At 46.6% G+C, this 26,245-nt stretch overlaps 1 protein-coding gene across 2 annotated transcripts in view; it reads left to right on the forward strand.

Moving 5' to 3' along the window:
* Window positions 1–26,245, forward strand: part of SH3RF3 (SH3 domain containing ring finger 3) — a 286,187-nt gene that overhangs the window by 175,056 nt on the left and 84,886 nt on the right. For both annotated transcript variants that reach the window (XM_084753564.1, XM_084753565.1), the window contains exon 3: window positions 13,131–13,226. In XM_084753564.1, coding sequence (XP_084609690.1) covers window positions 13,131–13,226 — 96 coding nt within the window. The remainder of the gene's footprint in view (window positions 1–13,130; window positions 13,227–26,245) is intronic.

Genomic DNA, 26,245 nt, shown 5'->3' on the forward strand with positions numbered 1-26,245 from the left:
AGGCTTTGATCCAATGGCTTCATGACTTGTAAGATGCCGCTGCAATGGTTTGTTTTAAAAGGAAGTGTTATAGTTTATGAGTATAAAATGCCCTCTGCTGTGTTGTGTTTGAATCCTTGGTCTCAAGTGGTGATGCCATCTGGGGAAGGTGTCAGCCACTTACCACATGAGGCCCAGATGGAGGACGTGGGTTGTTGTGATAAGGGTCTTTGATATGAAGTTATACCCCAGACCCCCACTTCTGGTTTCTCTCTGCTTCCATAGCTACCGCATGTCCCTACCGTCACACTTTCCTTGCCATGGTACCATAAGTTAACTGAGGTGTGAGGTAGCAGGAGGCTATTGAGGCAGGGCCGTGTGTATCTTGGTGGAGCTCCAGGAACGTGGGTGTGAAAAGGATGAGGAGTGAAAGGTGCATACAGAACAGGATAACTAAGCTCATTAGAGGAGCAGGGTGAGGGCTAATAAATAAAACAGGTACCAGAGATACGATGGGTGTCACAGTGCTTTGAGGATCACAACCAGAGGTCTGTCACTTTCTGTAGCAGTGGTTATCAGCCTACAGGTTGTGACCCATTTTCTTGACCTACTTTTGTCCTGCCGGCTTCTTTGTAAGCTGGCCTGCTTAAGGTCATGTACTGTCTTTAAATGATCACTTCTCAAAATCCGAGGAGCTCATTCCTTCGTGACTCAATCCAGTGTGGTTTCCAGACTCTTTTCTTCCTACCCAAGGACTGACTGCATATTGTTTGGGCCCAAGAGTCAGACGTGAGAATCAAGCCATGTTCCTTTGTCATATAGTGACTTTGAAACATTGACTCAATTTGGGGCGCTTTAAAAAAAAAAACTATAAAATATAGTTGATATCAGGAATCTGTTACCAACGACATGTGATGAAGTTCACAGTAAACATTCACAGTTTTGCTGTCTGTCCTTCCCTGTCTTCTGATTCAGAGAAAGTCACGACTCCCTCAGAAGGTGTGACTGGATTAGAGGGTAGGGGAAACAATCACAAGAACGGAGCGTCTTCCCTGTGCCTCATCTATGTGGAGAGCTTTGCCCTGGAGGAGCAAAAAGTCTGCTGCGTGGTCTGCAGGCCAGCTAGCCACCTGGACCAGCCTCCTGGTGCAGTCTCCAGGGCCATCCTGTTAACTCTACTGCCTCCTGAATGGGGATACATGCTTTCCGGCCTTGGAAGACTTGAGTCAATATGAGAAAACTGTCTCCAAGGTCCTGTCTGGCCATGCCCTATGCTCTCTCAGGCCTCATTGCACTCCTAGCCCTAGCTTACCCTATACCTGGCCATTTCTGTCTCCAGCAGGCCTTGGGCTCCCTGCTCTGTGCATCCATCATTTCCTGAGCTCTGTTCCCTTCCTCAGTCCTCCCCTTCCTCTTTAGATACTGCCTGCGGGCTGCCTCCCTCCTGTGAGATGCCACTCCCATATCAAGACTCCATCTTTTTACCCTACTTTTCTCTCCTTAGATGTAAGTGTGTTTAAGATAGCGCTGTCTTCTCCCCGAGGCTTGGTCAGGATTGCTTACTTCCCATTCCCAGCATGCAACAGTGAAGGGCACACAGAAGGAAGGGATATGGAGGCATATGTGATAGTGATTAGAGAGAGCAGGACTGGCTATTGATAGCGTTCTTTTCTTCTCATCGGGGGCTCTTTAGCCTTTTCAGTTAACTTTCCAGATGTATCATCTGTGACCTGTTGGAGAAGCGAGCTCTGTGACAGGGCAGTGAGAGGTCTGTCCCTCCCTCATTCTGAATAGTTCTGTCTCGTTCCCCACCCCCCCACCCCCGGCAGCATCTGAGTTGGGCCAGATGATCTAAGATGTCTGTCTAGTCAGAGCTGGAGGCTGCAGAGCAAGCTTGCTCTGTGGGGGTCAAGGACAGCCAATGACACCATTAAGAGCCCCTGTGACCAGAGGCACAGTTCTTTGTCATTTCTACAGCAAAAGGCTGAGGAGCATCTTGGTTTCTGCATTTTTAATTTCTCTCCTTTTCTTGACAGAGTGGTTTGGACAAAGTCTGCAGTGCCTGGCGGTGCACAGCAGCCTTCAGTCCAGCTGCACTTGGGGGCTGGGGCGTGGTCATCCTGAGAAGCTGAAGGTGCCTGGTCTCTCTGGGCTCTGATTTGTGACCACTTCTTTGGATACCCATTAACTACAGGAGGGAGGACTGGGGCTTTGTGACCTTTCAGAAACTGCCCCTAGGGCCTCTACCCATGATGTGACTATGTGATTCACTTAAGAGACTAAAACACCAGTCGCTTGTGTTCTGCTTTCTCCAGCAGTGCTGAGGGGCCCCTTCTTTGTCCCTTTCCAAACTGTGCCTGTAAAGCAGTGTCCAAGGACTGGGCTCTGGCAGCCTGCGAAAGGGCAGAAACAGCCACCTGAAGCTGCTGTCCTTGACAAGGGCCACTATGCTTGTAGAATTCTTTCTCCTCAAGTAGAAAAAAGTTTAAACGAATGCATAAATGTTAGAGGGGGCAGATAAATTATTTAAATTTTTGATTTAAAGATCCTTACAGAATGCGGCACCGATAGGTCACTCGAATCTTTTGAAAATGCGTTATTCCCGTAAGCCTTGGGAAGAAAGGCTTATATAGCTCTTCCACAGTCACTCCATGGTCACAGTTCCAACTTGCAATTATTTAGGACCATCAGAGACCATCTGAATTCCAAAAAGAGCCAGGGCTGTATGCCAATAGGCATTTGGTATATTTTCCAAATTCAGAAATATCAGAGAATAAGGAAGACAGCATATGGATGAAGTCTGTCGGCTTGTAGTGAATGAACGCTTGACAGGAAACCTATAGATGAAATAGAGCTTTGCATCAGGGGGTGTAATGACGTTACGGAAACCATTTTCATTCATAAAACCATCGAGTACTATGCTGTTAGTTCAGAAACACATCTACCATATCTGGCCATCCCTGCAGTCTGTGGTGTCTGGCTTGGCTCATCTACGTCAGGGGCTGATAAGCTAGGATGGCTAACCAAACTGGTCTGCCATCTGGTTCTGTACATCCAGTACCGGCACATCGGTGTGCCCATTCACTCGGGCACGAGGCTCCTTCATGTTTCTGCCACAGAACTGGGTGAATGCCAGCAAAGCCCAAAAATGGTTACCACCTGGGCCTTTTCCAGACTTGGTTACTGACCTCTGCAACCGAGTGCAACGCTAGAAGACAGACATGTTTCTCCATCCTCGCCACGTGGCTCTCAGGGGCCTCCCCGGATGGGGATATGCAGGGGTGAAGATGAGAGGCCATCTTGGGAAACCAACAGCCAACCCTTGCCATCCTCATCATGAAGCCTTAGTATTTGAAGAAGGGATGTTTCTCTATGAACTGGGGAGCCTTCAAAATAGCATGTCCTCTTTGCTTGCCCATCTACATGAGCTGAGTCGAGGATTTTCAAAATACGGCAACAAATGAGACCTGCTATGACCTAACCATAAAAATTAGGCACTGTCTTTGGTCGTGCACAGAGTGATGAAGGGATCCGAGTCTAAAGCACATCCGTTTTTTGATGGTGGCTCTGACATGGTTGAGTGACTGCCTCCATCACCAGAACGGAAACAGTAGACTGCCCCTACTGTGTGCGTTAGTTAGATTGTCCCCACTGTATGTGTGTTTGGATTAGGTGCAGATCTAGAAAAAAACAAAAAACAAAAACCTTTGACAGCATCTATAGGCAAAGCAAGTTACTTCTTTTCCATGCAGAGATGACTGGCTCCCTCTGCTCTCTCAGCTTGGTCCCCATAAAGAAAACAGGTACCAAATGAATAAATGTATTCTGTATCCTGCTATTGTCCTGAGGTTCCAGGCAGGCCCAGGATCCAGGATGTCATTTAAACCAGAACAGAGAGCTACCACAAGGTACTGCCAAAGTATCACTCAGCCTGATGCAACTGTGCAGACCCCACTTGCTCCTTCACCGACATCCCTGTAGCACACGTGACATGAGTTCTTTTGGGCTGCCGCTTGTCACCCTAGAAAGTGAATTGGCTGCCTGTACCTTGTGTTGCATGGTGGTCATTTCTCTATGAGCAAGCCTTCTCTCCTGTCTTCTTGGGAAGGGATCATTTCCTCCATAGCTTAAGGTCTCTCTCCCCATCTCCCCTTAAAATAGCGATGCTTATGTGTGTTGGCCGCAGGAAAAGGAAACGGTGACACTGGGAATGGTGGCAAGTTCCCTCGCCGAAGAGGTGGCACCTCGCTTTGGGACTGAGTGTACCTGTCAATAGGATTTATCTGTCCCTTGTTGCTGTCCTGCTCCCTAGGGTGACCCAGGATAAGCCTGGATCCTCAGTGATAGCTAAGCCAGCCGGCGGGTACACCACAGCTCCAGGGGCGCTCATTTCTCAGACTCCCGTGTGACTCAGTTCCAAACTGTTGATTGGTGCCTTATCCCACATGGCTTGTCCCTTTGAGGAAACGTTCAGACTACATGCCATGCTCAAGGTGGTCTGTGACTCATCCAACCTGGGTGGAGAACACCCACTAGTAAGAATTATGCAGCTTAGTGATGCTGCATATCTTTACAGTCACTGCCTAGTCAGTGATACCCAAGCTGGGTACCTCCACTCACTGTCACCTTCCCTTCCTCTCACATCTGCCAAGGGTGGGTGAAATTTGTTTACCTCTGAGCTTCAGATAAGTAGAACCAGGCAGGGCTTAGATTTTTGTGTTCAGATTGTTTTCAGCATTATATATATATGACATGCACATCTGTTTGCTGGGGTGTTGTAGTTTGTTGGATTTCATTGATCAGCGGTTCTGTGGGTCATTCTTTCAAAGGTAGACGAGTTTAGGCCAGTTTTAGATTCGTAACAAAAAGGTAGCAAATACAGAGATTTCCAGTGTCCCACTCCAGCCTACTGTGTTATCAATAAAGCCCGAGGGGGTGCTACATTTTTACCATTGCTCAGCCTATCTTGGCAGTATCATCCAGTGACCATTTGTTTATTTGGGAACTTATCTTTGGTATCGAACAGTCTTGGATTTGGACCAGTGTACCACATACACACTGTCATACATAGTGTTTTCACTCTCTTAAAATCTGTGCGCGCCACTTTATCTTTCTCCCTTCCTTTGCAGCCACAGAACTTCCATTGTCTCTATGGTTCTCTTTCTGATTGATCGTGTAGATATAATGATGCTACGTGCTTCCCTTCTATATTGCCTTCTTTCACTCGGAAAATGTGCATTTATGTCTTTCCATAGCTTAATAGCTCCGTTATTTTTAAGTGAAAATATATTCTTGGGGAATTTCATATAACATGTATACAGTGAAATATAATCATATCTACTCCCGTTTCCTCCTCCCGAGCTCCCCCAGTGTAACCACTTTTGAACTTCATGTCCTCTTTTTCTCTTTTTAATAATCCACTAAGTCCTATTAGTGCTGCACATGGATGCGAGGCCATCCACTGGGGCAAGAGCCACCTACTGGTGGCTACATCCCAAAGAAGAATGACTTTCCCTCTGCCGGTAGCTATCAGTAACTCTTCAGTTATGGTTGGGACCACACTAGTTACTCTTCAAACCCATGTTGGAGTTTTGGCTGGCGTAAGCTTGTGCAGGTAGCCACAGCTGTTGGAAGTTGATGAGAGCAAAAAGTGACATCATGACGCTGAAGCAGCATTTCACTGCTTTCGTTTTCATCCTCTGGTTTGGCATTCTTTCTCTGCCATCTTCTGTAATGTTCCCTGAGCTTTGCTGCTGCTGCTGGTGGTGATGGTGGTAGCGGCAGTGGCAGCAGTGCTCTCTCTCTCTCTCTCTCTCTCTCTCTCTCTCTCTCTCTCTCTCTCTCTCTCTCTCTCTCTCTCTGTGTGTGTGTGTGTGTGTGTGTGCACGCACACGCGCACACACATGCACACGCGCGCATGTATATGTGTGAATGGATTGTTTTTTTTCTCAATATGCTTGTTTGCGTATAGGAAGGCTGCTGGTGCTGATTTTTTATCCTGTCACTTTGCTGAAATGTTTATCAACTCTAGGATGGTTTTGCTGGTGTCTTTAAAATATATTATAAATAGAATCATAACCTCTGCAAAAAAAAATGGATACTTTTATTTCTTCTCCCCTTATGTCTCTCTTCTTTTTCTCTCTTAGTGCTCTAAGAATTCAAACACTCTATTAAATAGATACGAAGAGAGTTGATACCCTGATCTGGCTCCTGATCTTAGTGGGACTGCCTCGAGGTTTTCTCTGGTTGATGCTGCCTAATGTTCGTCATATGTGTCATTTATTGTGCTGAGGTTTGCTCCTCCATTCCTTCCTAGCCTCTCTGTGACTTTTATCTTGAAGGGACGCTGGATTATTTTTCAAAGGCCTTTTCTGTGTCTGTTGAGATGATTGTGTGATTTCTGCCTTTTATTCCATTTATGTGATTAATCATACTTGTTGATTAGTGTATGTTGATCCACCCCTGAGTCACTGAATCAGAGCCGACTCGGTCACGATCATTTGATGTGATCTTGAATTCAGTTTGCAAATATTTTATTGAGAATGTTTGCATTTCTGTTCATCGGGGTTATCAGTTTGTAATTCTCACGTGTTTATTCTGCTCTCTTATTTCTTGCAAGCCTTTGCAAAGCCACCCTAAGGTTTCTGGATTCTTTCTTTACCTCCTATTTTCAATAGCTTGAGGTTGTGTGCCGATGTACAGTTTTCTGGAATGTATCCTGCTTCAGTTTGTATCTGAAATTAAGTTGAGAAACTCTCAGTTATTAATATTTCAAACATCTTTCTTCCGGTCATCTCATTGCTGGTATACTAGTTGTTCCAAAGTTTGGAGTGTACTAGTTTTCGTTTTCTCCAGTTCGTTCATTGTTTTTGTGTTTTGGAGGTTGTTATTGGTAATATACTCAAGCTCAGAAATCCTCGCCATGTCCCGTTAGGAGCCTGTTGGTGGCGGCCTTTGTTCCTGTCACTTCAAGAGCTCACGTTTCTTCCCTGGTTCTTACTTTCCTGGCTCCTCCTGTGTTTACACCGCCCATCCATGAGACTTACAGCCTCTTACTGATGATTCTAAGCTCCTGGTCTGTTCATTCCCGTCGGCTGCCGTCTCCGAATCTTGGTCTGGTGCTCGCTTCCAGCCAGCGTTTGCTTTTTGTTCTGATTTTAGTTGCCTTTTAATATGCTGTGGCATTTCCTCACAATAGACAGATATATTGGGCTACAGGAAAAGAATGACTGTAAATCACATAAATGACGTGGTAGTAAGGTGAAGAGGCAGCCCGTGGTGTGCATCCCAGAGTTCTGTGACTGGGACCGAGTCCTCAGGAGGTGGAAACTCCGGCTGTGACGTTTGTGCATTTCTCAGCCCCCTCATTCCTGTTCGTTGGGACAAGATGTGAAGAGGGAAGTGGAAAAAGCTAGAACTACATGTATTGTATAATCTAGCTGTACCATTCTTGGGCCTAAAAGGACTTTACACCCTACTACAGAGAGACCTGCTCATTCATGTTTGTTGCTGCTGTATTCACAGTTACCACAGAAACAGCCTAAATGTCCATCAACTGATGAATGGATAATAAACTATTTGTCTGCTAATAAAAAATGAAATTAGGAAAATCACAAATAAATCGATGGAGCTGGAAACAGTCATTACGAGGGAGGCAACCTACACCTAGTAAGACAAACATCATATATTTTCCCTCACCTGTGGGTGTTGACTCTTCATGTGTGTGTGTGTTTCCTTTGGAGTCCCTGTTGAGCTTAGGAAAGTAGTAAGAGGCCATGGGAAGAGGTTTTCAAGGGAGGGGAGGCAAATCTAATAGTGTCATGATAAAGAGAGACTAATAGAACAGGAAGAGTTAAATGGGGTGAGAGTGGAAAGGCAGCGTATAGGAGAGGCTAAGGGGGTTACCTAACACCAAAGACCTTTAAAAGCATCATTCGGAAACCTGCTACTGTAGAAGCTTCCTAAAGTACATCTGTATACATAGATGAAAGGAGTTAGCCTATAATGGGGCAGCAGCACCTCTACTAAACACTGCAGGCTAACAAATAAAAGTCATGGTGCCATAAATGGATCGGCTCTTCAGGGGTTTCTGGCTCCTGAGGTCCCATAGATCCCTCCCCAAATAGTTCAGGCTAATGCTAATGCTCTTGGTTACCGCCACCCCCAGAACTTGACAGTGAGACTCTATTGCTGGAGTCATAGAACACAGAGAGATTAAGCTGTTGCTCTCCTGGAAGCTTTGTCCCAACCGGCTATCCTTCCCAGTTCTGGAAGGTGCTGGGCACATGAGCCGGGCAACCTGAATGGAAGGAGAGAGGCAACCCAAGCAAGTTGTCTTCTGACCTGTGCATGCATATATGTGCACGCATGCACATGCAACGCACCCATGCCTGTGCGCACATACGCGCGCGCTCACACACACACACACACGATAATAGATGACAGATAGATAGATAAATAGATAAATAGATGATAGATAACAAAGAAGAAAAAAGTAAATATTATATTTCTGGAGAGACACCTTAGTGGCTAAGACTAAGAAGCACTGGCTGCTCTAGAGGATCCTGGCTCAGTTCCCATCCCCCACATGGTAGCTCACAACCATCTATAGCAACAGTTCCAGGGGACCCATCACCCTCTTTTGGCCTCTGTGAATACCAAGCACGCTCATGGTGCACAGACATGCATGTAGACAAGACAAACAACAATAATTTTTAAAGGAAATTTTAATTGCCCCTGTGATTTCAAAGTAGGTCTAACATTTTCCTTTTTTAAAATTTTTTTAATGTTTTATAATTTGTTTGTATTACAACCCAATTGTCACCCCCTCACTTATATCCTCCCGTTCTCTCCCTCCCTCCCTCCCTCCCTCCTTCTTTTGCTCTGTTCCCCTCCCCCTGTCCTCTGAGAGTGAGGGTCCTCCTCCTCCACCTTCTGACCACAGCCTATCAGGTCTCCTCAGGATAGCCTGCCTGCATCCCCTTACCCTGTACGCCAACGCCTCCCTGCCAAGGGGCAGTGATCAGATCTCAGGCCCCAGAGTTCATGTCAGATGGGTCCCCTGCCCCCCACGTGGAGAATGAGCTGTCCATCAGCTACATCTGAACAGGGGGTCTAGATTCTCTGCATGCATCGTCCTTGGTTGGTGCACCAGTTTGGTGCAGGCCCCTCTGGGTCCAGATCCGCTGGCCTTGAAATGGGCATGATGGGCGTGATGGTAAATTGCTTTTCTTCTCTTTTGATGGTCCTGGTTTTTGACCTGGATCGATTTTCCCTCTGAAGTCTTCACATTTTGTTTGCACCATCACTTTAGTTTATAGAGCAGCGATGTGAGGCCTCACACTGCACACTATGCAAGTGGTTCTCCGGTTTCTTTCACTTTTTGTTTTGTGGCTGTTTTTAACATCAGAGGATTTGTTTTTCTTCAGCCAAATCTTCATTATCTTACTTGGCGATACCTTCCCTAGTTCAAATTTAAATAGTTATTTATATTTCCTTTGTGGATATTTGATTTTTTTTCTCTAACATGTTTTTAAATATTGTGGAAGTAATTTTGTCAAATATATAAAGTTTTTAATGGTTTGCCAACTTAAACCTGATTATTGCTGGCATATGGAAATCTAATGAGCTTTATGAGTCTGTTTTAAAATTGGCAGCTTTTCTCAAATTCTTATTCAAATTTTAGATGCTGCCATTTTCTACGTAATGATGTATGTTTCTTTCTAGTATTTAAACCTCTTACTGTACCTTATCTCTTTATTTAGCTCTAAATTTAACAATCCATTAGATGGATGGGATAACAATTGAGATGTAATCTGAATAAATTAATAAAATTGAATTAAAAAAAGAATCCATTAGATGACAATGTAGCTATCTTATTTTTCTTTTTACTGAAATGACATCATTTTTACTTACTTATTTTTTAAAGATCATATCTCATTTGTAACACCAACTTTCCTTTATATACCATGTATATAAAGCTGGCCTCGAACTCAGGATCTTCCTGCAGATGCTGGGGCTACAGACATGCACCCGCACACTTGGGCTCCTAGCACTTCGTCACTTATTTGTGTGTTATGTACATAGAGATGGCTTTCCCTGAGGCAGTCTCATGCGTTTGTCTCAGTGTTCTTTGTTCTTCCTTGGCATTGCTTCCCCACTTCCTCTTTCCTCCTCTCCTTGGTCGCCTTCCTCTCTCAAATAGTATTCCCTTCAGTTTCCGGTTCCCAAAACAAGTGTTTCACCTCCCTCTTGTCCCCGCCTCCCTCCTTGCGTCCCTCCATCCTTCTCTCCCTCCCTTTGCGTCAGTTTAAGTCTGGATTCTGTACATAGCCTCTCTACCCATTCCTCTGCGACGGGTAGCCGGGTTGCCATGGACAGCCAGCAGTAAGCGGGGGATGTACAAGTATCTCTGTCTTGTGATGCCTTAGAGCCCTTTGGGCGCATGCCCAGGGGTAGTGTGGCTGGCTCGGGTGCTAGTTCTCTTTTAGCTTTTGAAGGAACCTTCGCGTTAATGTCATAGTGGCTATCGTAAGGTTCATGTTCCGACCAGCCATGACTGAGGCCTCCTTCCCCACATCCTATCTGTCCGTTGCTGCCATTTTGTTTCTTGATGCTATCCCTCTGACTGGGGTGACATGGACTCTCCAGGCAGTCTGGCTTATCAGCTCCCTGATGGCTCAGGAGAACATTCTTGTTTGTTTTTCTTTGAGAACTGTCTGTTCCACTTATAGACATACTTAATGGATCACATGATTTGGTGTTTAGGGATTTAACGTTCTGAATTCTCACGGAATCTGGAGATTAACCCCCTGTCAGATGTATATTGTCTCTTTATTGTGAGGGAGAACTTTTGTTTTGCATAATCTCCCTTATCAGTTCTCATGGTTATTTCCTGTCTTTTCAGGAAGTCTTTGCTCCTGCCTGTTTCTTGCTTGTAGACTAGTGTTTATGTACATTTCACTCCAGCAGGTCCATGGGTTAGCGAGGACATTGGAGTCATTGATCCCCGTTTCGAATGGATCTTTACTTAGGGTGGGTGGCTCCACTTTCTCTCCGTTGCACTTATATAGCCAGGTTTCCTAGGCCTGTTTGTTTCCCAGCTCCTTGTTGGAGAGCTGAATTTTAGAGCAGAGAACGTGAGAAGTGATTGTGGTACCCTGTGGTGACGTGAGGGGCGTGGCAAAAGAGCTCCAAGTCCTCAGTACGGAGCTGAGCCTCGCTTGCTCGTGTGAGTCCCTCTGGGTTTGTGCCCAGCTCCCTCAACTTTGGTATCACTTGAGTGTGCAGCCCCTCAGCCCCTGGTACAGCATCTTTTCCAATAGCCTTGATATTGGCTGGCCGGCCTGCCTTGCCATTCCTCTGACCTGGAGGGATGCTATAAGTCTTGTCATACTGCTCCACTCACAGTTTGTAGGCTTCCTGAGAAGGCAGATACAATAATAAATGTTATTCCAGCTAACTTCATTGGTCCCTGGCTCCCTTTCCATCTGTTCCCACTTTGTATGCACACACTTGATTGTGTCTGATATGCCAAGGGATATAAAAGAACACAGAGCTTTATATACTTACAACTCTAAGTATAGTTGATGTGTTGTTCCTTTTCATTTGTTTTAATAGAGCCAGAAACTTAAAAATAGGTTATACTGGAATTTTATATTGAATGGCTGAATTTGTCCTTACTGCTGGGCCATCTGGTCTTGCAGCAAATACCCAAAGACAAAGGCTGTTGACGTTTTGATGGAAAAGAGTTGGGCAAGATACACTTGTGGTGGAGATTCCAAGATATTCCTTGGCTGCTAAAAGAAAGACGGACTTGAGACTGGAGAGATGGCTCAGAGGTTCAGAGCACTGGCTGCTCTTCCAGAGGTCCTGAGTTCAATTCCCAGCACCCACATGGTGACTCACAACCATCTATAATGTGATCTGATGCCCTCTTCTGGCTTGCGGGTATACTTGCAGGCAGAGCACTGTATACATAATAATAAATAATAAATAGTTTAAAAAGAAAGAAAGCTGGACCCAGGAGAGTGTTGGTTGGGGCGGGTGCAGAAGCCACACTCTCTTGTATGGCACCAGTCCTCTCCTAACATCCCTGGGGCAGCCCCTTCCCTCCTAGAAGCTGATGTGCAATCATCTCTCACCTTTTGATGCATCACTTCTTAGCATTTGCATCTCCCCATACTCTGTCCTTTCTGCCTAGGGCTCCAGGTGCCGATAGCTGTATCTTGCAGCAAATACCTAAAGACAAAGGCTGTTGAAGTTTTTATGGGAAAGAGTTGGGCAAGATACCCTTGTGGTGGGCATTCCAAGATACTGCTTGCCAACTGCTTCCTCGCCAGCAGCCTGTGCCCCAGCCTTACCTGCCCCAGACACCCGCCTGCTTTCTCAGACACCCGCCCCCCTCCTGAGATACCCACCTCCCTCCCTGAGACACCCACCTCCCTCCATCTTTCTCTCTGCCTCTCCCTTTCCATCTGTTTCCACTTTGTATGCACACACTTGATTGTGTCTGATAGGCCAAATGAACGCAGAGCTTCCTATACACTTACGTGTTTTTTGTTTGTTTGTTTTTTGAGACAGGGTTTTTCTATGTAGCCTTGGCTGTCCTGGACTCACTTTGTAGACCAGGTTGGCCTCGAACTCAGAGCAATCCATCTACCTCTGCCTCCCAAGTGCTGGGATTAAAAGTGTGTGCCACTACCACCTGGCATATACTTATAACTCTAAGTGTAGTTGAACTGTTGTTCCTTTTCATTTTTTATTTAATGGAGCCAGAAACTTTAAAACACTTTATACTAGAATTTTATATTGAATGGCTGAATTTATCCTCACTTGAAGCAGTTTTTATTCCATTAAATAAATATTAAGAGCATTTATTTTAAAATACTGACTACAGAGTAAAGTGTTAGGCTTTTCATTTGTGGGATATTTGTACTTATGATCAGATGCAGGGGCATAGGGGCAGCAGTAGGGGGACAAGAGGTAAGGTTGTAGCTACAATGGAGGAAAGGTTGCTTTTTTCCACATGCGAGAGTCTGCCTCTATGACGTGCCCTCCTAGTCGCTTCCTGCACCCTGGTGGCTCTGTGCTAACTGCCCTCTTGTTTCTTTTTCACTGTGTGCACACGCGGTGGGCTCTGGAAACCTCAGGATGAAGTTTTAACAGTGATCCGGAGAGTGGATGATAACTGGGCGGAAGGCATGCTGGGAGACAAGATCGGCATTTTCCCTCTGCTGTACGTGGAGGTAAGCTTGCTAACACCTGTGTGCTGTTACTGTTTGGTTCACCAGAACCCAGGGCCCTGGCCTGTGGGAGCTGCTTTCTGAGATCCAAGAGGTTTCTTCCCTAAGCATGTACTGCCTCCTGCTTCCTGGGGGCTTTTCTTAATCTGCCCTGGTATATGAGGATTCCTCTGGCCACTGTCCGTGGTTCCTGCCATGCAACGTGCATTTGAGGGTCTGGCAGTCCTGATCTTGGCCTGAGTGTTGCTGTAGTTGTAAGGTAGCATACCCTGGGATGCACGTGTGCTTTTCTTTCATCTTCAATTCCAAACGGGCAAGTAAACAACTTCCTTATGCGGGTAAGTACCGCCTCTGCTGTATCTGCCTGTTTTCCGAAACAGGTTAACAACATACCAAGGAGGCTGTGAGCTAGGACGCCAGCTGAAACTCAGTCCTTTAGGCCTTCTGTAGGCCTTCCTAGATCTACATGTGCATTCAGAGAGCAGATGGTTGGGCTCATCCATGCTTTCCTGGACTCTGGTTCTCTACATGCCTTCAAGGGTCTGGAGAGATTGCTCAGTGATCAATAGCACTGGCAGCTCTTCTAAGAGACCTAGGCTCCGTTTGCAACACCCCCACGTCAGCTCACAACCATCTGAAATTCCAATTCTAAGGAATCCAGTGCCGCCTTCTGGTCTACACAGGTACCAGGTACACACAGACAGACGTACCACAGGCAAAATGCCCATACAGGAGAGACTGTGCTACCCAGTGCCCAGCATCTGCCACAACGTCTACTGCTCTCAGGCCCTGGCTCCAAAGTGATCTGTGCTAAAGAAGAGAAATCTGAACAGGATATTCCCAGAGGCCTTTGCTGTTTCTGTATCAGTTCCCTTCTGAAGAGCTAAGATGCAAAGCAAACGCTGACAGGGGCCCATCTGCCCACCAGGCTAGGCCAAGGCATCCAGATAACCAGAAATTCACTGCTTCCCTAACTGGTAGACCTAACTGGTATTTGACCTGAGTTTGTGGGAAGGAGGCTAGGGTTGTGGCTTTGTCTGAAGCCCCAACAGAGGGCTCAGTCTGGCATGCTGCTTGTCCCCTAATGCTCATGAAGAAATTTGACCATTGCATGTCTTACTTCATGAGATACACAGGGTCTCCTAGGCAGCCATTTCGTCTGGGACCTGATGTGTGGAACAGCAATAGCAGGTTTGAAGACAAGTGTCTGGCTAGACTCCTGCTAGCTCATCACCAAACTCATGTCTGGCCTTGCCCTCCTATCTGTATAGAATGTAGGCAATAATACTGAGGTGATGAGGGGCCTTAAAGAGAAAAGAAAAAAAGTATACACCATAATCTGTACTGTGTTCTCTGTTGTGCCTGGTTCTGGCCTAGGCTTGCCAGACAAACACAGTGAGAGGAAGATTGCAGCTGTGGCTGAAGCCAGCCTCACCTTTGCTCCTGAACAGCCCTACTCTGAGAAGGCAGACCCTGTTCCCAGGAAGAGCCAGAGCTCCTTGTGCACTGTAGAATTATTCACCTTGCCACTCGCCCTGCAGTCCTCACACGTCAGCTGCCCCAGGCCTGCCTCCGCCCATACCGTTCCTGCCAAAGATTTTTCCTCATATACTTCCTAGTTCCTTTGGCTGCTCCCGCTGCCCCATCCACGGCCCCAGATCCCAGGATTACCACTTTCTCCTTTACTCCTGTCAGCAGTTCTCAACCCGTGGGCCGTGACCCCTTCGGGGAGTTAAACTACCCTTTCACAGAGGTCACCTAAGACCATTGGAACACACAGATATTTATAACAACAAATACATGGTAGCAAAATTACAGTAATGGAGTACCAAGAAAAATAATATGACGGTTGGGTTGCCCCAACCAGAGGAACTGTATTGAAGGGTCGAGTGTTAGGAAGGTTGGGAACCATTGTCTAACAGTGTTGGGTACCTTTCAGCAGCCATCTCCACGGGGAGACAAGCGTACCTTCTCACTCATCAGATGACGGGTGTGCACACCTTCTGCAAGTCTGAGATGCAGAAAGGGGGACACCTGAGTCCCTCATCCTTAGTAATAGGACTGATGAGAATTCAGGGGTTGGGACAAGAACTAAGGCCAATGCTCCTTCCAAGTCCTGACTCTGGAGAGGACAGAGTAATGTCATTATTTTGGTTGTTTTGTTTTTTTAGTTATTTTTTTTTAGTGTGTGCTTGTGTTAACAGAAGTGAAATGCACATCCCAGGGGAATTCCTCCTTCCCCAGTCAAGAGTTCAAGGTTGATTTGAATGGACCATAGGATTGCTTTTGAGGGGCTATAGTTCTCAGTCTTAGCCTTGTCCAGTAGCATGAGGCCACCGCCCCACCCCTCACACCTGAAGAGTCCCGTCCAGTACAGCCTTTTCTCACAGGGCTCCACAATAGTGTGGTCGTAGCCCTCAGCCCAGCTCCTGGCTAGCTAAGGCAAGTTAGGGACACCATGGGCTTCAGCCATGGACCTGTCTGGGCACTTCTCCCATTCTCCACCTCTGCATTACATGTGTGGCCTGTGACCAACCTTGTCACCTTAGTGAGTGAGATTCAGCAACTCCTGTCTTTCGGAGGCTGAAGGCCTAGGTCGCCTGGGGTGTGTAGCTTTGTCCGTGCTGTGCTGTGCTCCAGCTGGGGAGAGAGACTGAGGAGGAGCCAGCTCCAGGCAGTGCCAGCATCCTCATCCCAGCTCCAGGCAGTGCCAGCATCCTTATCCCAGAACAGGCAGGAGCACATGGAAGCTGGTCCAATTGTGCCACACCCAAGCTCTTGATCTGGTGTTGCTACATTTAGGGGTTAAACAAATCCTGTATGGTGTATGGGAAACCTACTGTTTATAGATTCTGGGGGTGGGAGGGCTATAATGGCGGGCAAAACTAAAGTCCTGATTAAGCTAAATAGATGTAATCAGCCCCAAAGTAAATGTTACTAATGACAACTGTCTCCTATGGGATGTGATGGTCCTTAGCATCGGCTCTAGAATGCATTGCCAGGCATTTGTTGAGCCTCAGTCAGCTGCCTGCTGGTTTGGGTTCATCCTCTCATGAGACACAGCAGCTCATTACTTCATCGACTATATAGAGGGGATGTTATTTTGAACCCCTGCCTCTAAACATAGTGCTGCCACAGCTGTGATTCGGGGCAGGGTCTATACCGCTGTGAAGTTCTATTTGCCATCTTGTGGTACTTGTCATTTCCGTCTTTTGTCTGGTTGATTTTCAGTCCCCAGCCTGGGAGGGGAGGAAGCGCAGGAGAAGTTGCGTGTGAGTCAGGTTTCTCCAAAGAGATGGCCATGTACATGTACAAAAGGACATTTGTTAAAGAAATTGGCTCCTGCAGTTGTGAAGACTCAGAAGTCAGGCAACAAACCATCTACAGGATGGAGGCCTGAGATGATAGTAGCTCACGAGCCAGAGACACTGAGGTGGGTCTCTCAGCCTTCGGGGGGAGAAGGCCTGAGAACTGGGAGAGGGTTGCTATAGTGATATCCCAGCTGTGAGGAGTAGCTGCTGACTTGGTTTTGATCAAGTCTTTACTGGGAAATTGAGTATATCCTTAGAAACTCACTGTGTGATAATACATCATCCGGAAACCCCACCCCCAGCTCTCCCACCACCCTCCCTGAGGGCTTCTGACTTCAGCCACAGATGGGGCACAGACCCACCCTCGAGGGACAGTTACCAAGGTTTGAACTTCCTCCATCACTTAGCCAAGGCAGTTCCTGCCTACCGATGCCACCAAGGCTTACAACTGTGTAGACTGGACATGTCCTAAGTTCCTCCAGAAAACTCAAGGCTGGGTAGGTGGGTGGTAATTCAGGACCTTGCTAGCCCCTGGCAGGACAGGCACAGGTCTTGGGCACATGACACATGCACTCACCCTTAGCTGTAGAGAAGTTTTTATAGATATAGGTAGGCCAGTATTCTGGTGTCTGTTTGATGATTGGTTTTGGCCATTAGAAAAATGGATCATTAAGATGGGTGTGAACATCCTGTTGGCAAGATATGGCATTTGGCTAAAGAAGAGAATGTCCCTGTGATCAATCCGTAAGCCAGGTGTAACCCCATGCGATTGCTGAGTTAAAGGCCTTGTTTTAGTTCTGGAAAGGGGAAAGAAACAGCTGATCCAAGTTTTCTTCGAGAGACTAGGCAAGCTTAGAGTATGTCGGCGGGGCTCATCTGAGCAGGCTGCCATGGGAAATTAGCGTGCCCGCCACGCATCTGATGCTACCAGCCTCACACATCTCGTCTTGGCTTCTGTCCTCTCACTACACAAGGCATCCTGGGTCTCTCTGAGACTGTCTTCTGTTACATCTGCAAACAAACTCTGTCATCAAATCCCAGAACAGCCCTGGATGAGCAGGTGTGCTCTTAGTGGCCTGGTGAGAAGTCCCCTCCCCCCCCCATCCCCCATCACAGGAAAGAATTGATTTACCTTCTCCCCAAGACAGCTCATTCACAAGGATGGTAACTTACACAAATAATGAGGCCCAAGAAGGTGAAGATGGGACTGTTTTTACCCTTGACTTGAGCCCCTCCACTGGCTTCTTGCGGACTGACACTCCTCTGTCCTCATCCATCTTCCTACTCAGTGACTAGCCCTGAGTTATCCTTCATAGGCTGCCCAGAGGCGCCACCTACCTGCCTCACCCGGTGTAGTGAAGGTTTCTGGCTCCTGCAGCATCTCTAGGCAGTACATGCCACCTCCCATCTCCAATCCCAGTGGTGTTATGACCTCACCCATCCCTCTGAACTTTCCATATTAATACTTCCTAAAGTAATGTTCCTTAGCCACATGATTTCCAAACTAACGCCCTGCAACTCCTAAGCGTCTACCCCATTCTGGCCCATTGCCCTTAGTACACAGAGAGTTCAGGGAATTCTGGGTGTCTCCCTTGAATGCCATGCCCTGGCATGTCCCGTCTGCGCACTCCCCATCTGCCGTCTAACCATAGAACAGCATCGGATAACGGAGTTGGTGTGCTCTCTTGTTGAGCAGTCATAGGCCGGCCCCACCCAGGCACCTCAGCTGCTGTCAGGGGGTCCCAGTGAGGAGTTAGGTGCTCTGTGACTGGACTATAGATCTATGATGAGCCTGCAACAGTCTCTTTCTACTTTGCCGTCAGCCCATGCAGAGTTTCTCCCGGAACTTCAGGGTGAGTCTGCCTCCTTGGGGAGCAAGGCTTTAATTAGAGATAGGCCCAGGGAGCATCATCCACATTTTAAAAAGCGAATTTCACTGTATATTTAAGGTACACAACATCTTATAGGATGCTTATGCAGTTGAGTGGTTACTATAGTGGAGTAAATTAGCTCATCCATTAGCTCACATACTTAGTCATTTCCCCGTTGGCAAGGACAGCTGCAGTCTCCTCCTGCCACAGAACGCTCTTCAGTGCAATTCTGCAGCCACTGTTAACCATAGGCTCCTGTTAACGCCTCAGCCCTTTGCCTTGCTTGGGCCACAGTCTCCTATTCATGTCTTTTGACACATTTTCTCCTCTGCGTCTTGATAACCTTTGCTTTATTCTCCACATGCTTGACTCCCTTTTAGAGTCCATATTGTGAGGGAGAGAACTTAACTCTTTACTTCGTGCACCTGACTGACTTTACTCCGCGTCAGCTTGTCTGGGTCCATCACAGTGCAGCAGATTTACATTTAAGGAAGTCGAGACCTCACACCTTAGTCAGGGCCTCAAGTACTCAAAGGTCTAGCGTTTGAGGTCAGCCTGCGCTGCATAGCGAGATTGTGCTAAGTAAAAGCATAAACGTTTTTCAATTGGAAAAAAAAAAAAAAAGAACTTTCTCAGACCCCACAGAGCGTGGGCAAGGGTAGGTCCTGGCTGTGTAGGTGGAAGCTTGTGCCCAGGAGGGCTGTGCTGCTAAGGTTGCCTTGGGCAGGCCTGGTCAGTGGTAATAGTTTTCAGACATGGTGGTGAGAGGCTATGTAGCCATGCTGAAGTCCTCACTGTGGCACCTACACAGCCTTTCCCTGCTGAGCCCTGGTGAGCGTTTAGTTTAGAAGGAATGGGGTGCCTAGTTTTACAGCAACCAGGCTTTCAGTGACACCTCAGAGTTGTTACCTTGGCCCCATTGTTATAGTGCTTGGGAGGGATTGTTACCAAGATTCATACACTTGCCAGTAGGGAAAGCACCTCGCCCGTTATCTTTTGTTAATACTTATTCCTTAGCAGAGATTCTACACAAGTTCGTGGTGACCCTGCCACTTTGAAGATTTCAAGTATGCGCGTGCACTGGGGGAGAATGTCTAGAGGTAAACAGGTCCTCACTTCATTCAGTTATGGCCGACTGAGGAAGACAGCTGTGTCTTCATCTTATTTATGCTTAATTTACCCAGAGAAACTCAAACCCCCGTCTGCTGCTTTTCTGGTTTTCAAGTACTTCACATTAGGTGAGTAATTAGGGAATCTAGTTTGAAGCCATTGAGAGCTATCTTCCCAAGGAGAAAGAAAGCCAAGGTTTGGTTAATCAGCACATTTTTCTAGATGTCTTCTTTTAGGTGATTTTTTTTCATTCTTTTAAAAATACAACATTTTTACTAATCGTTTGGAAATTACACAAGTGCATATAGTATATTTTGATCCTCTCCACCCTCCATTCCTCCCCATAACTCCTCCATGATCCACCCCAAGTTCCAACCCAATTTCATGTCCTCTTATTATTTTTATTTATTTTTTTTATCATTTAAAAAAAAATAACACACCAAGTCCAATTTGTGTCGTCCATATATTCATGTCTCATGGGGTTTTGTTTTGTTTTGTTGTTTTGGGTTTTTTTTGTTTTTTGTTTTTTGGTTTTGGTTTTTTGGTTTTTTGTTTTTGTTTTTTTTTGGTCATCTAGTGGAGTGTGGTCAGCTTTCTACAAGCCACACACTTAAATAAATTTAACTTTCCTTTCTGCAGAAGACAGCAACTGTTAATAGCCCTTCAGTTAGGCTAAGGAGAGGCTCATGAGCCCCTGCACCTACCATGCTGGAATGCTGACTGGCTTGGTTTTATATACATCCGTGTAGGCCACCATAGCTTCTGTAAATTCATGAGTACAACGGTTAGGTCATGCATGTCCAGAAGACACTGTTTTGCTTCAGTCTTCTGCAGCCTTCGACTCCTAACAGTACCCAGTTCCATCTTCCTCCATGGTCCATGAGGCTTGGGGAGAGTGAGTGTGGAATGGTTATCTTATCTATGGCTGAGCACTCCAGAGACACTTCCCCTCTGAAGTCTGAGAGTGTTTGTATTAACTGCCATTTGATCCACAAAGAAGCTACTCTGATGAGGACCAAGAGATGAACTAATCTGAGTACAGAGATATGAACTTAGAGAGGAGTCTTAAATTATGTCCATTTAGCAAGATAATAGTGGTATGTGCACCCCAGTCGTGTGCTCTTGCCCAGGTGTGCAGTACGAGGCATTCATTAGTATCTAGACTTAATTACGGTCAGAAAGTTGCTGGTTACCTCCGTGACATTGATGCCACTGTTGTACTCTAGACATATGGTACCATGCTAGTCGCTGTTGCAGCTCATGTAGTTCAGAGCTAGGTAAGGATTGTTGGTGGCCTTTCCCCTCTAGTAGATCCATAACACCTTCTGATACTCTGACAGTGAGCCAGCAAGGAAGACTCTTCCTACTCAGCACTAACCTACTCCTCCATGTCTTGCGGCCAGAGCATGTGGTGTTTTCAGCAATAGAGTCTTAGAATCAAGTTCTGCATGAAGGAAATGGTAATAGTCTGTGTTCTGGGCATCCCTGGGAAGCAGCCCATGCAGTGAAGGGAGGTAGCGATCTCTCACCTGGCATTAAGCTTTATGTTTGCCAGCCTATGGCTTATGAGAGGAAAATTGTCACCTGGGTAGGGTAACACCAATTAGATTTACGTGCATGTCTGTGTGTGTGTGTGAGAGAGAGAGAGAGAGAGAGAGATTAAGAGAGAGAGAGAGGGGGGGGGGAGGGAGAAGGAGAGGGAGGGAAGGAGGGAGGGACGGAGGGAGGGAGAGAGAGAGAGAAGAGAGAGAAAAGCTATAAAATAGTAGGTTTCTGTATGGCTTTTCAAACATTTAGTATTACTTGTTGCTCTCCCAACTTCTCCTTTGCCTTCTCATCTTCTCTTCATTTATACCTTCTTCCCCATTTTCCCACTTTATATCTTCTGTGTTCTGCTGCATCCTTCTCTCTTAATAGCTTTCTTTCTCTATCTGACCAATGGCTTCTTTGTAATTATCTGGCTCCAATAAGTACTAGGATCTACGTATGAGGGTGAATATGAAACATCTGTCTTTCTGTGTCTGTGTTACCTCACTTAGTGTAATGATTTTCAGTTCTTCCATCTACCTGCAAATGCATAGCTGCATCTTTCTTTGCAGCTGGATACTATCCATTGCACATGCGTACAACTGTTTCATTATCCATTACATTTGACTACTGTGAACAAAGCAGCAGTGAACATGATCAAGCATCTGTCTCTAGTGGAAACTGCAGCCCTTTGAGTATAGGCCCAGAAGAGGTATGGCTACATCATATATAGTAGCTTTATTTCTGTGTTTTGAGGAACTGACATATTGGTTTCCATAGTAGCTGCAGCCTGTTGCAATCCCACCAGAAATGAATAAGGGCTCCTCTTTCCCAGCTTCTGCACCGGCATTGGTTGTCATTTGTGTTATTAACCATAGTCACCCCAACTGGGTGAGAGGAGGTCTCCAGTGTTCACATCTCCCTGGTTGCTAAAGATGTCGATAATTTTTTTAAAAACTATTTCTCAGCTATTGTATTATTTCTTCCTCCTCCTTTCTTCTACTTCCTTCTTCCTCCTTTTTCTTTTTCTCTCTTCCTCTTCTTTCTCCTTCTCCTCTTCTCACTGTTCCACCCATAGCCTAGTTTTGAAATAGATTTATTTTATAGATATTTTTTAAAGTTCTTTGTATATTGTAGGTAGTAATTATCGGTTAGGTGTATAACAGGTGTTGGCTGCTTCTTCCGTTGGCTGAGTTTCCTTAGCACTAAAGAAATGTTTTACTTTGGTGAATTCCCACTTGTCCAGTGTAAGTCTTAACGCTCATGCTCCTCAGCAGATCCCAGTCAGAAAGTCCGTTCCGTACCTATAAACTGACGTGTGTTTCTTACCTTCTCCTTTGTCAGGCTCGGGTCAGATCTTATGTTGAGGTGCTCAGTCCCTTCAGCGTTGAGTTCTGTGCGGGGTGAGGGATGGCATCTACTTTCACGCTTCTGCATGTCGCTATGCAATTGGAGTAGCATCATTTGTCCAAGAGGCTGTATTGTCTCCAAGGTGTGGTTTTTGGCTTCTCTGCCAAAACAAACAGGTCTGTAGGAGTGTGGGATAACATGTGAGTCCTCAAAATCTATTTCCATCGATGGAGGTGTCTGGGTCTATATCTGTACCGTGATACTTTTATTACCCTAGCTCTGTGCTGTACTTGAAGTCAGGTGCTGAAATCTTGAGCAGTGTTTTTTATTGTTCAGGACTGTTTCGGATCTCCTCAGTCTTGTGTGCTTTTATCTGGTTTGGGGTTCCGGGTAATGCCAGACTCCTAAAAAGAGATTCAGAAGTTCCTTCCATTTCTAATTTTATGGAATAGCTTGAGTATTACTATGGTTGGTTCCTCCTGAAGGATCTGTTAGAATTCTGCACTGAACTCTGACCCTGCGCTTCTCTTAGTTGAGAGGTTTTAAATTACTGCTTCTATCTTGTTGATTATCATAGATATGATCGTGGTAGTTACATGCATTTAGGTATTAATTGATTGATGTTAGATTTTCCGATTTTATGGAACATATTTTTTAATATTTCTTAAATTTTGAGATTACAACTATAGCATTCCCTTTTCCTGCCTTTAAAACCTCCCATGTACATACTTGCTCTTTCAGATCCATGTCTTCTTTTTCTTTGTGGCTGTGTGCGTGCATGAGCGCGTATGTGTCCGCCTGCCTGCCTGCTGCCTGCCTGCCTGCCTGCCTGCCTGCCTGTGTCTGCCTGCCTGTGTCTGCCTGCCTGCCTGCCTGTGTCTGCCTGCCTGTGTCTGCCTGTGTCTGCCTGCCTGCCTGTGTCTGCCTGCCTGTGTCTGCCTGTGTCTGCCTGCCTGCCTGCTGCCTGTCTGCCTGCTGCCTGTCTGCCTGCTGCCTGCCTGCCTGCCTGCCTGCTGCCTGCCTGCCTGCCTGCTGCCTGCCTGCCTGCCTGCCTGCTGCCTGCCTGCCTGCCTGCTGCCTGCCTGCCTGCCTGCTGCCTGCCTGCCTGCCTGCCTGTGTCTGCCTGCCTGCCTGTGTCTGCCTGCCTGTGTCTGCCTGCCTGCCTGCTGCCTGTCTGCCTGCTGCCTGCCTGCCTGCCTGCTGCCTGCCTGCCTGCCTGCTGCCTGCCTGCCTGCCTGCCTGCTGCCTGCCTGTGTCTGCCTGCCTGCCTGCCTGCTGCCTGCCTGTGTCTGCCTGCCTGCTGCCTGCCTGCCTGCCTGCCTGCCTGCTGCCTGCCTGTGTCTGCCTGCCTGCCTGCCTGCCTGCCTGCTGCCTGCCTGTGTCTGCCTGCCTGCTGCCTGCCTGCCTGCCTGCCTGTGTCTGCCTGCCTGCCTGTGTCTGCCTGTGTCTGCCTGCCTGCCTGCCTGCCTGCCTGCCTGCCTGCTGCCTGTCTGCCTGCTGCCTGCCTGCCTGCCTGCTGCCTGCCTGCCTGCTGCCTGCCTGCCTGGCTGCTTGCCTGCCTGCCTGCTGCCTGCCTGCCTGCTGCCTGCCTGCCTGCCTGCCTGCTGCCTGCCTGTGTCTGCCTGCCTGCCTGCCTGCTGCCTGCCTGTGTCTGCCTGCCTGCCTGGCTGCTTGCCTGCCTGCCTGCTGCCTGCCTGCCTGCTGCCTGCTGCCTGCCTGCCTGCTGCCTGCTGCCTGCCTGCCTGCTGCCTGCCTGTCTGCCTGCTGCCTGCCTGTCTGCCTGCTGCCTGCCTGCTGCCTGTCTGCCTGCTGCCTGCCTGCCTGCCTGCCTGTGCCTGCATATGCCTAAGTAGATAAATACAACCTGCTCAGTCTGAATAATGTTAGTTGTTCGTGTATGTTTCAGGGCTGACTATTTGGTATTACGTAATCAATGGCGAGAGTTTGTCCTTGGGGAAGACGATTTCTCCCACTTTCTTTAGTTGTCTGTAGTTCTTCGTGTAGATTTGATCCTATGGGCCTTTGTCCACATTAGCGTGTCTGTTTTTGCCCTCTTTGTACAGACCAATTTGAGGCAGTCATGTTGGTGAGACTTTATGCATGAAGCTTCTGACGTTTCTAGGAGACGTAATTTCAGAGCAAACGCCCTGTTCCTCTGGGTCTTACAGTCTTTCTGTCTCCTCTTCAGGAATTGTGTCGTAGATGGGTCCATTGGCACTGGGGTCCGTGACTGCATTTTGGTTGGTTGTGGTTCTCTGTAGTTCTCTCTGTCTGTTCCAAAGAGGTTTCCTTGAGGAGGAGTGAGAGCTGTAGTTCTCCGTGTCTTTCAGGTTAAATATTTAGAATGTAGTTAGGGATTGTGCTGGTTTAGAAAAGTGGCGGTTTTCGGTTCCCCTCCAAGGCCCATGACGTCACTAGACCTAGGAAGCTGGCTAGGTTTCCGGTACTAGACGTGATTTCCCTCTTGCTGAGTGGGTCTTAAGTCCAGTTTGAGAGCTCTTGGTTACCCCCAAGGTAGTGGTAGCACTATGGCACCTTTAGGCTTCTCATGTGATGCTGGTCATTGTTGTCGTCCATAGGACTGTTGGTTGTTTCTCTCCTTCAGCAGCTTTATAGAGACTTGTACTGTGAAAGCTGGTCCCCAGTCAGCAGGAAGTGTTTAGGTCAGACCCAGTTCAGGGGCTCTAGGACCTATTTCTAACTTTTTTCTCCAGTTAGGATGGTGTTGGCTACGGGTTTCTCATGTATAGCTTTTACTGTGTTGTGGTATTTTCCCTCTAGTTACTCCACTTTCTCTAGGACACAAGGAGGCATGTTGGATTCCGTTGATTTTTTTTTTTTTTTTTTTTGGCATCTCATGATATGCTAATGTGATTTTGGCCTTTAAGTCCATTTATGTGATTTTTATTATATTTATTGATTTGTATATGTCGAATCATCTCTATATCTCAGGGATAAAGTGAACTTTGTCATAGTGGGTATTCTTTTTTAATGTATCTCTGTATTCTGTTTACAATTATATTAAGCAATTTTGTATCTATGTTCATCAGGGATATTGGCCTGTAGTTTCCTTTTTTGTCATGTCTTGTGATATTGGTATTAAAGTGATTCTGGCTTCAAAGAGGAAGCTGGGGAGTGCTCCCTCTGTGTCGAGTTTCTAGTCTTTGAGAAGTTAAAGAAGGATTAGCTCTAGGTCCTCTTCAGTAGTGGGGTAGAACTCTGCTGTGACGCCATCTGTTCCTGGACTTTTCTTAGCTAGAAAGCTTTATTCTTACTCCCGTCATCTCATTTGCTATGAGTCTGTTTAAATTGCTGATCTCTTCTTGGTTTAATTTTGGTGATTTAGAAAAGTTAGAAGTTTCTCTTTCTTTTAGGCTTTCCAACTCAATGGAGTGTGGTTTTGTTTTTTATTTTTATTTTTTTAACTATTCCCTTATAATACTCAGATTTTAATTGGTGGTGTAATGTTTTCCCAGCCACTTCTGGTTGTTAATCAGTGCCCTCCCTCCCTTTCTTTTGGTTAGTTGGGTCAGAGTCCTTCCATTTTCTTTATCTTCTCAGTGAACAAGCTCTCAGATGAGTTGGTTCTTTGTATTGTTTTCCTTGATGCTCTTTCATTCATCTCACCTCTGGTTTTTATTGTTTCTTGGTGTCTACTGTACTCACGCTCAGTTTGTTCTTGTTCTCCACATTCTGAGTTACAGCATCGAGTCATTGGTGTTTATCCTTCTGACGTCACTTAATGCTCTGCATTTCCCTGTAGGGGAGCTTTTAATGTGTCTCAGGGGATCTGGTAGGTTTCATTTCACTCCAAGAAATGTTTGGTTTTGTTCTTGATTTCCTTTTTAGTGTA

This window comes from Acomys minous (assembly GCF_964271855.1).
Source record: "Acomys minous genome assembly, chromosome: 13".
NCBI classification, from domain to species: Eukaryota; Metazoa; Chordata; class Mammalia; order Rodentia; family Muridae; genus Acomys; species Acomys minous.